We start from the raw sequence: 10,974 nt of genomic DNA on the forward strand, positions 1-10,974 counted from the left end.
GATGGGTGTGTGTGTGTACAGCGTGTTTGATGGGGGTGTTTGTGTGTACAGCATGTGTGATGGGTGTGTGTATAGTGTGTGTGTATAGCATGTGTAATGGGTGTGTGTGTGTACAGCATGTACAATAGGGGGGTTATGTGTCTGAATAGTGTGTGCGATGGGAGAGAAAGTGAAGGCCGGAGGCCTCGGCCTTGCTCGCCCACCCAGGCAGACCCCAACTTCACCACTGCTGAAGGCCATGTTCACTTCTGGCCTTCCTGGATTCTGCCCCCATCCTTCCCCGCCATGCCACACCAGGGGATGCTGATCTTATCCTTCCTCCCTCTTACTCCAAACAGACTCACAGCCCTGTCCTGAATGAGCTCTTTGGGCTCCTCTTCAGCTGGGACAATGTGGGGTGCAGAGAAGCCACAGGCCAGGGCTCTGAGCTTTCACTGCTCCACCGTGGAGACGAGTGTGAAGCCCCAGGGGCTATACCAGAGTGTGCAGGGTGGGGTGGACAGACCAGGTAGGGAAGAGAGGCGGGCGCCAAACACTGTGTTTCTGCCTGTAGTCGGGGGAGTGGATCTGCAAACGCTGGAGTGTCTTGGGAAGAGGTGAGAACCGGGCTGATATCTGAAGAAGGGCAGGGCTTGTTCGGACAGGGATGAGGCTCCAGTGGGCCCCAGCTAGGGGGAGAGAAGACACCAACACTTCTGGGCCTGAAGGGTTTGCACTGGGCTTAAAAGATGAGCAGCTCTGCTGGTGTACTCATCTGAAACATGGGCTGGCTCTGGTACTCCACTCTTCACAGGGCCATTGGGAGCATGGAACGGTTGGGGGGCTGTTAAGATCTTGGTAATGGAAATTAACAGGGACCATGAAAACTGTTCAGTACTCAGGACAGAGTCATGGAGAACTCTGAAAGATACACGTGGGGTTTGGGTGTGACAGTGTGGGGAGCAGGGACAGACTGTGCCAGCGTTTGGGGAGGCGGGATCCACTTTCTTCTGCAAGGACCTTTCCACGCCCTTCTATCTCTTGCAAATCATCCCTGGTGATGGCTCCTCTCTTGAGCCCTCTTTCTCCAGATGTTTGCTTCTTTATTTTGCATGGCACAATGTTGTAAATGTATTTTGGCATACAACTGATGCCGACGTATCAGCTGTGGGCAGTTATGCACATCATACGTGCCAGGCGTGAGCTGTCACACGGGGGTGTTTTGAGAACATGCTGTACCTGCCCGCTGGACCCATAGGCCCCCAAAACCAAGTTACACTTCTCTATTTGTCTAGGTCCAAAGTCAGTAGTTCACAAAATAACTCTGCTCTTCTGAAGCATAGCAATCTTTTAGAAAATCGAACTTTGTAAGTAGTGACGGTGCAAAAAGAAAGCTCTTTTATACAGCTTGCTGCGAGTGCCCAACACAAGTGCTTTTAACTAGCGTAGCCTTAGCTGGTCTTGGTTACAAGAGTCCTTTCCCCACCACCCTCCTCAAATCCTTAAATCATCAGCTGGCTCCTTAGCGTTTGTTCACACACAATAGAGGAGGTCGGCGTGAACAGCGGCAGTCAGATGTCATCACAACTGGAGTCTCTTACCTCATGTTTATGTTCTTTCCTAAATGCTAGCGAGTGGGCAGAACTGGGGTCCAGGATCCCCAATATCTATACTTACTCACTTCATGTAATCAGAAGACCTGGTTTGGAGATTGGCTTTCCTTTTATATAAAAACACTTTACTAAACTAAAGCACACAGTTAAAAACGTACCCTGGAAAGAGTAACCTTGGTTGAGACATGTGAGGTAAAAGATTTGCACCTGCACAAGCCAAGTGCTCGTTTGCTCTTTTTCATGTCTCCCCTCTCTCTTTCTCTCTCTCTCCAACTGTACTGTCTCAGTTCATGCAAACCAGGACACACACAACAGCTCAGTTCTCAGTTACCGCGGTTTTGAAATGTCTTCACCTCACTGACTGTTACGATCTTTCCCAACACAAATGAAGCCCCTTTCCCATTTGGAATTTACTTTTAGGTAGCCTGACCCGGGATCTCCTTTGCCGCCTGTGAGATGAACTATGCTGGGTTTCTGAGAACTGCAGACAGTGCTCCTCATCTTTTTTCTCAAAGCAGACAAGTGTCTTCCACACCAGGACGAGCTGCTGAACACACAGAAGCTGCACTCGGGGTCTGGGCACCCCCTTCATGCACCCAGCCTCATGGCACTCCCCACACAGCAGGGAGTCTGCAGGGAATGGGACGCAGCGAGGCCAGGCCAGGCTCTCCAGGCCTCAATCATGCCTTTGGATGACGCCGGGAGGGCTAGTGTGTGGCTGCAGGTGTTCCCCTGCCTTGCTCTGAGTTTGTCTTCGTGCCCACTGACAGGGAAAGAAGAGGCTTTTGTTGCGGATTTTACCTTCTCCTCTATCTCCTTAGTGTTTCAGTGGTGAAAATGAGTCGTGGCTATGGATAAAATAATACTGGGGGGAAAATAAAGCAACGGGTCTGCGCATAATGTTGTCTGCCAGTGCGGGTTCAGGCCTGTAGGGTCCACCAGCCTTGGCAAGTAAGACCTTCCACACTGGTGTTGTCTTGGTTCAGAGGACATAAGCCAGAAGAAATGGAGGGACTTCTAAGAGCCCGAGACGGAGTGCTAATTCTGTTTGCCAGGCAGTCGGCAAGTTTATCACCTTTACCGTGGAATATGGGCCAGGAGCAGGAAGTCACAGCTTCAAGTCACCTGTCCCAACACCTTGGCCAAGGGCAATGACATCAGTATAATCACCACAGTCCAAGGACTCAGGGACCCCTAGGAACCACTAGCTAAATTTAGCCCTGCCCCCACGTAATGAGTCACCAAGGCCACCAGTGAATCTGCTGTTGAATACCGTGTCCACCAACCTGTAATTTCTCCCAGACTCAGGCCCCGAAGGTTTAGAGTTAACAACACTGGAAAGAAGAAATAATTTCCAAACTTGGGTGCAAATTAAGGGAACAGTGCACAACTTGTAAGCCTGCACAGCCACCCTGGGGTGGGGTGGGAGGCAGGGGTTAGGCTGTGTGCTGCAGCTCAGGGCTTGTTCCCCCAACTCTGCAAAGTAGCTTTTCTCCCTGCTAGAAATCTCTAGCTGTTTGGACTCTTCAACCCTTTCCTTTGGATTTTCCAAGTTTTCCAAAAGTGTCACTGTTTCAAATGTGAACCCAGCTGCTCTCACCCCAGCATCACCCCTTTCTGTCCTGTCCTGCAGGCGGGCACGTACATGGCCCTTTATTACCTAGTATCCACAGTGATTAACCCTCTGGGAGTCTTGAAGTGTTTTACAAATATTCTAATTCTTCAAATTAAGAAAATAAAAGTCTAGAAGAGTCAAAACTCTTGCCAGTTGGTATCCACACAGAGTGTGAGGAGTCCAGCTACAATAATAGCTAACGTGTTTGTGTAAGATGCATTTTATATACTTGCTCATTCAATCCTAATAAAAATTTTGTAAAGCAGAGATAGTGCTATAATTACCCTCAGTACATAGATGAGGAAAATGGGACACTCATGATAAATAAACTGCCTAAGTCTCCCATCTTGCAAGTAGCACTGGTGAGATTTGAACCAGGCAGTCTGATGCCAAAGCACGTGTGATAACTAACACTCTTGCCTTCCCAGAGCCTGGCTTTGAAATGACTCCATGAATTCTGCACACGGAAATATGGCAAAATGCTTCTGATGGCCCGTTTCCATGGACTTATTGAGACTTTGTTATTTTAACATATCTTCATGTTTGAGCCTCTGGTCTACCCCTTGACGACCATAAGTCTGATAACAAAGGCATGATACTGTGAAATAAAATGCCATCGCTTGCTGGACAGTATTTTTCCTTCCCAGGACCTGAGGAACAAGCCATGCTGAGGACAATCTGAGTTTAGTGTCCACTCCATGTTCTCCTAACACAGCACGTGTGACCTGACTCTCTGGGATGGGACTTTTAAGTCCATTTCTCATTAAGGCTATGGGAGGGTTCTGATCCATCCTCACCAAGTTATTTTTGTAACTAAAAAGACATGCTGTTTTGAGTTGAAAGATTATAATAAAAGTTTAATGTGGATGTGGAGTCAGGCATATTCTAAATCAATTTACCAACAAGCCAACAATAGCTTCACGAGTGATGCCGGCCGTGCCTGTCACCCAAATCCCACTCTCCCAGGGCGGCACCCACTTCACTTTGGTTATACAGGACGGGTGAAAGTGTTTGAAATAGGAACAGAAAACCCTTGGAGACAGAGACCCTGAGTGTCATAAAACATGACACTGAGACAATTAGGATATGTGATGTATCCCAGATGACAACATAATAATGATGAATGGCTGGTTTTATTCCCTTGGCATATATTTTTCAAAAGGAAAATTTCCAAACCAGATTAACATTTAGGTAGCAAAAGTAAGCCAGAAGAGACAAACAGAAGAAGCAGAGACAAGAATTCAGAACAATTTTCACCTAAAATAAAATCTGACAGTTGGAGCCTCTTCTGGGAGTTGGGCTGGCTTTAGTATGCCCTTAAAGTTAGAGTAATTAAGTGACTTGCTTAATATCAGTATGTGGCCGTGACCAACTGGAAAGCAGGTATAAACTGGAGCCCACGTTTCCAGTCCCGAGCCTGCTGCAGCTTGCCATACACAGTCCTGCACGTGACCAGCCTTACACTATATAAGAATTCTCAGCATGTTTTTCCTCTGATCAGAAGCCTTTGGTGACAATACAGCGAATTGTCTTGCCCTGCTACCCAGGGTCCTCTAAGACTCATTCTGAAATCTCCCTTCCCACTCCATCTACACAGCCTGGGATCCAAGGCTGTGAGTTACTCTGTGAGTCGTGTGCCTCCTACCTGCTCCACTGTAACGTCCAGAGTGCAGGGACCACATTGCCTATGGCTCCCTCCTCTGCACTTCGCCAGATGCCCGGCTCATTAAAGAAGCTCAAAAAATGGTGGGCCAAAAGTAATAACAATAATAATGCCAATCACAATAGCAAACTAGTAATACAGTGTTAACAATAAATAATGGTGAAGTAGCAGCCACAGCCTTGGATGGGTGGACGCTCACTAGCCACCGTGCTGCCATCTCCACGCATCTGCAGCTTCACCAACTTGCGGGCACTGTCCCTTTCCATCTCACTGATGAGGAGACCAGGGCTGGGAGAGATCTGATGTTTTCCCTAACTGGTAATTTTCGTTGACTGACTTGTTCATTTATTCAACAAATGTCACTGGGGGTCTGCTGTGTCACTTGTTACAGGGTTTGGACCTGTTCCTGCATCTTTCTCTGTGAGCAAGGCCTTGTTTGCATGGAGCTGGCAGAAAACAGACACTGACTCATCTAATGAATGAGATGATGGTTAGGTGATAACAAGAAAAGTAGAGCAGGGTGCAAGGATCAGCAGTGATGGGGCGAATATCCAGAGAAGGGAATGGGCAAAGGCTCTCTGAGGAGGCGGCCGGCAGGGCCCTGACTAAGGCAAAGGAGGGAGCCTTAAAGGAGGGAGGCTGTTTCTGGCAGGGGAACAGTAAGAGTAAGGCCCCGAGGCAGGCATCCCCTCAGTATGTTTGAGAAACAGCAAGATGGCCGGTGGGGGAGAGGGTGGAAGTGGAAGGGGTGAGAGCAGAGAGGTCGTGTGCGTTCAGATCCTGTGTGCATGGCAGGCATCGCACCAACTTTTTACTCTGACTCACAGTGGAAGCGATTGGAATGTGAGATATGAAGGGCAGCAGGAACTGTCCTGAACAGTTGAAAGAGCATGTGTAGTAGAGGTAGTGAGTAGGTAGCAGTGAGATTGGCTGCATCTAGTAAAACATGCGAGGGGCCTCATGCAGAAGGTGATGGAGGGGACTGGCTGTGGGGATGTTACAGTAACATACGCAGAAAGTGATGGAGGGGCCTCAGCTACCAGGATGTTACAGTAACACATGCAGTAACTTGCAGTAACACCTGCCGCACCCTCTTTCCCAGCCATCCATCTGCTGCACCCCTCTCTCCCATCCATCTACCTGCCGCACCCCTCTCTCCCATCCAACCACCTGCCACACCCCTCTCTCCCATCCAACCACCTGCCACACCCCTCTCTCCCATCCAACCACCTGCCGCACCCCTCTCTCCTAGCCATCCACCTGCCGCACCCCTCTCTCCTAGCCATCCACCTGCCGCATCCCTCTCTGCTAGCCATCCACCTGCCGCACCCCTCTCTCCCAATCATCCACCTGCTGCACCCCTCTCTCCCAGCCCCCCAGGCACTCAGTTATTCACTCTGACTTGCTATTTTCAATATTCCTGAGAACTACAAAAGCTCATGACTTAACTCTGCCACTAATTTTGTGCCTCTTAACGCTGCTGTCTTAGAGTTGAGGAAATTAAGATACATGGCCTAAGAAAATAAGCCAAATATTGGAATAGAACCATCTTGGATAATCTAACCCATGAAGCTAGGGCCCTTGTAGAAAGAGTAATAGACAGGCTAGCTGATGCCAAGCTCACACTTTGTTATTTCCTTTGCTATGAAGAGTTACTCCCTTTGGGTGCTCTTGTGAACAGAACACAGGGAATAGATATCTTCAACAACTTTTAAGATAAATGTCACGAAGTTGCACTGAATTTGATAAATTAGTAAGTGTATGTACAGAAGTGCACCTTCCGTGACAGGAAAACATGAAGGGATTATTTCACAGATTAAGAAAAAACAAACAAAAAAACTACTAACAGATCCAGCTGCTCACATTTCTTTTTCCTGTATCTTGCATCAGCAAAGTCTGTGTGCTAAAGCTATTATTTTAGGTGACAACTTGGAATAAGTTACAAGTATTGTTAACTGTATTTGTGCAAATGCAACATGGCATGGTCAGTTTCCTAACATGTTAAAATAGCAGGATGAAGTAGGTATCTAGTGTGGATTTGCCCGATTGTTCTAAAGGGCATTGGCTATCACAGAACAGGTGAGAGCCAAAATTTTATCGCCAAAGAACAGATTCGTTACATTTTATGAAGAACACAGTTGGAAATGTGAATTATTGAAATAAGATTTCTATAGAAATGCAGCATTTTGTGTAATATGTGAAATCAAAATGACTTGAATATTTCTTTGCAAGATAAAACTAAGTCTTATCTATGACATATGTCAAAATATCCGATCATGTTGAAAAAGTGTTTTCTTCAAAAGGAAATTTAGAATACACATTTTCCCTAGTTGGCAAAGGTGATTGATAAGCAGAATGATATATGTGGATCATGTGAAGAATACACAGCTGTTATAGAACTATTAATGGGAGAATACAATGAAAAGTTCACTGACTTTGAGAATCATGACATCACAGTCAAATGAGCATTTCAGCTTTGCCTACTTGATATCAGTGATCTATCTAAGTCATCAATGCGAAGAAAGATCCATTTGAAATATGGAAAAATGTGGTCGTATACCCATGCCTTTGCAACATGCCTGAAAAAAGATTTCTTGCTTTTCAACCTCTTGTTGCTGAAAATCTGCATTCTCCTACCTAACTCACATCTAGATGCTTTTAAGGTCACAAATGACTGACACCCTAGAGGATCGCCTGAAACTGGGCACCTCTGTGCTGCAACCAAGCACTCTAGTGCCTTCTAACAAAGCACTGCAGTAGGCACAACAACATCATTTAAAAGTTAGTTAACTTAGAATTAACAAATGCTTTTCAATTTTTTGAAATTACTAAATACATAAAAATCATATTTTTAAACAAAATACGTACATTTTAAAGTATATCTAATTGAAGTTTCTCAAATGTGGCCTTCTTTGATTCCAGCTGAATTAATGCAGGCTTCCAACATGAAAAGGCTCCCCTCCCCTGCCTCATGGTATTGTGAGCTCTTCCCTCGAGGAATCCTGTCTTTTCTAACTTTAATTCTCTCTCTTCCTACCTTGCTGTCTAGCACAGTTTCCGTCCATAGTGGTTGTTTATCAGTTGTTAGACGTGAGTCTCTCCTTAGTGACAGCTTTTTGCTTGACCTCAGCTGCCCATGCATAGTTCTGTCTGGAATATTCTAGTTCTATCTGGAATATTCCCTTCTCAATCCACATTCCTCCCAGGACCACTCGGAAGGGGCTGCAGCTCTACTCACCCCTTCTCCTTTTGGCTGTTCTCACCTCCCTGGTTCTCAGTCAAGTGGCCAAGGCTCCCATGAAAGCCTTTTCCTGCCCAGTACCCTAAATCTTACAGTCTTCACGTGGAGGTCAAGTGCATGTGGGCTTAGAAAAGATTATTTCTCTCCACTATAAATTCCAAGATTGCCGAATGGAGAGAAAAGAAATACTAAATTTATTGTGTTGCTGGAGGAATAGAAACAAATGTGATATCCTGTAAAATTTTTTTCCCCCCACAAAATCCATCAGTGACGGTAAAAAGTAAGCAAGCTATCTTTACCCCCACCTTACTTGGACTAGTTTCCAAAAAGTAAACACTATTTAAAATATTGATCAGAACAATAATAGCAACAGACCCTTCCTGAGCATTTTCTGTGCTGCAGGAACGGTTCTAAGCATTTTATGTGCCATCTCACTTAATCTGTACAAAGAGAACATATTTCATCCCCATTTTACAGATGAGGAAAAACAAGAGCACAGAGAGATGAAGTGACTTTCCCAAGGTCAGGAACCAAAATTGAAAACTTAAAAAGCTTGACCCAAAGCCTCTCCGTCCTGTCAATCCTCTGGATATACTTTTGCTCCCTTAGATTCCCTGTGACATCATCTGAAGACAAGTCAAAAAAAGGCAACTGGCCACGAGCAATAAGATATTATATGGAAATCATTACGGGACTAAAAGTAAAGTTTGCACTTTTGTGCAAATTCTTGTGAATTTTAAGTCAGCTTGGGTCCTGCTCTCCAAAACTTGGGGTAGCTGGACTGCACTGTTAACATTACAGCACAGTCCGGAACCTGTAATGGCCTTGAACTCACCTGAACTTAACGCGTGCTCCACTTCCCGCATGATCAGCCTGGGGAAGGTGGTGGTGGTCTCCACGTCCATCAGCTCGCACATCGCTTTGCTGGACGCAGGAGTCGGGGACGTCCTCTCCTCGGGCACTGGCCCCACTGAGGCATGAGAAGTGGGTGTGTGGCCAGAGGTGGGCTCCTCGGTGGGGGACTCCGGAGCAGTGGGCGCTCTGGTGGGCTGGGCACTGGTCTCAGTGGGGCTGTGACTGGTGGTGACGGAGGGAGACGAGATGGCCAGTGGGGAGTCTGACGGGGATGAAGGCGGTGATGAGGTCGGAGCTTGGGAGGAGGTCAGTGTGGGCGGCTCAGCCGGGACCCGAGGCGCTGTCGCCGGCACGCTGGCTTCAGGGGTGCCTGAGCTGCGCTCCTCGGGGGTGGCTGTTAACTCACTCCCGCTGCTTGTTGCCTGGAGCCCGGGAGGAGTGGGGTCTGTGTGGGGGCCCTTCCAGCTGGGAGCTGGGCTGCTGGGCTCCTCTTCTCTGGGCTCTGCGGAAACATTCTTGGGCAGTGGAGACGTGGAGCCTGATGCTGTGGCGGAGAGCACCGCGTCGCCGTGAGTCCCGTTGGTTGGGGCCGCAGTGGTCACAGCAGTGTTCTGTGGAAAGCTAGTCCAGATGGCGGTCGAGGGGGCAATTTTCTCCATTAGAGAACTGGGCCAGGGCACTGGGATGGGCATGCCCTGTACCCTCCATCCTGTGGAGAGCCAGCACAACAGCGGTTAGTCGGGGCAGCGGCCTGGTCAGCCAGGCTGCGTCCCTGCGCGGTGTTTTTCATGGGCGTTTCTCATCTTGCATTGTGCGTCCCCCCTTTTTCTTCTCACTAATTACCCTCCTCCCGGGGGTCTCAGAGGGAACCAGCCTGAAAGCTCCTAAGAGAAATCAGTGGGTGTGTCAACTCAAGACCAGCTGACGCGTGCTGTAAACTGCTCTTGTCCTCTGTTACCTTAAACCCGTGTCTGTAGGGAGCCAGGCCCTCTGGGGAACTGGTCTTCTGGGACCAGTCTGGAGGGGCCTGTGGGGATCCTGAGGCTGAGCCTGCTGGGAGCCCGGAAGGCGCGTTTGGGGACGAGCTTGGGGCCCCCAGCAGGGACTTCAGACCTGCTCCACCCAGCAGCTGAGGAGTTCACTGATTGCCTGCCCCTGCTGGAGGAGCTCACTGATTGGCTGCTCCCCGCTTCAAGGGCTATCTGCTCTGCTCTTAATATCAAAGGACCAGAGGGCTGTGGCCTGACAGCTGGGATGGTAAAATTTAAGAGCCCATCTCTTACTGGGAAAGGAAAAGGGAGAGGTGTCAGGATAAAAGCTAGAGGGAGTAATCTGAGGTTTGGAAACATTTTCTGAGACTGGAGCCCAGCTGTCCCCAACTCTAGCCTGAGGTCCTTATCATTGTATCACTTTGCCAACGGTTCCCCTTCATGTTCTGTAAGATTTAGAGCTAATCTTCCTCCTTCCCTCCGTCCATATATTCATTCAGTTTCATCCATTCATTGACTCATCCTTATCTGATAAATGGCGACTATGAACTAGCACTCTGCTAAACTCGGGCTGGGGAGTTCACTTTCTAGGTGACGCATCTCTTGGCTGCCTCCCTTTTATTATTCCCTAACTAGCTTTTGCCCCAGCCATTTCCATCTCAGTAGATGGGATTCATATTTGTTAAGCTGCTCAGTAAAAAACGGAGATGTCACCCTTCACGCCTCTCTTTCCGTCACACCTCACATCCAATGATTAGTGAGTCAAGATGACTCTACCTTAAAAATACAATGCCAGGCCAGCCACTTTCCACCACCTCCGCATTATCTTAGCATCTCCTGAGCCACTGTGTCACTGGCCTGGCCGACTGCAGCAGCCCAGTTGATCTCCTGGCTCTGCAGCTTCCTCCCTTCCCATCTGCTTTCCAGTGGGAAATCAGATCCTGTTCCTCCCTGACCCACACCCTCCACAGGCATTCTGGTGTGCTTAGAACACAATCCAAATCGCTCCCTAGTCACCC

The 10,974-nt window shown here is 47.9% G+C and overlaps 1 protein-coding gene across 1 annotated transcript in view; it reads right to left on the minus strand.

The window, feature by feature from the left end:
- The window catches only part of PARM1 (prostate androgen-regulated mucin-like protein 1), a 27,983-nt gene extending 18,325 nt beyond the window's left edge, over positions 1-9,658 (minus strand). Inside the window, exon 1 of the mRNA XM_012805317.2 lies at positions 8,947-9,658. Coding sequence (XP_012660771.1) covers positions 8,947-9,658 — 712 coding nt within the window. The remainder of the gene's footprint in view (positions 1-8,946) is intronic.
- Between the last annotated feature and the right edge of the window lie 1,316 nt (positions 9,659-10,974).

The sequence above is a fragment of the Otolemur garnettii genome, unplaced genomic scaffold (genome assembly GCF_000181295.1).
Source record: "Otolemur garnettii isolate 467f Iridium unplaced genomic scaffold, OtoGar3 scaffold00039, whole genome shotgun sequence".
NCBI classification, from domain to species: Eukaryota; Metazoa; Chordata; class Mammalia; order Primates; family Galagidae; genus Otolemur; species Otolemur garnettii.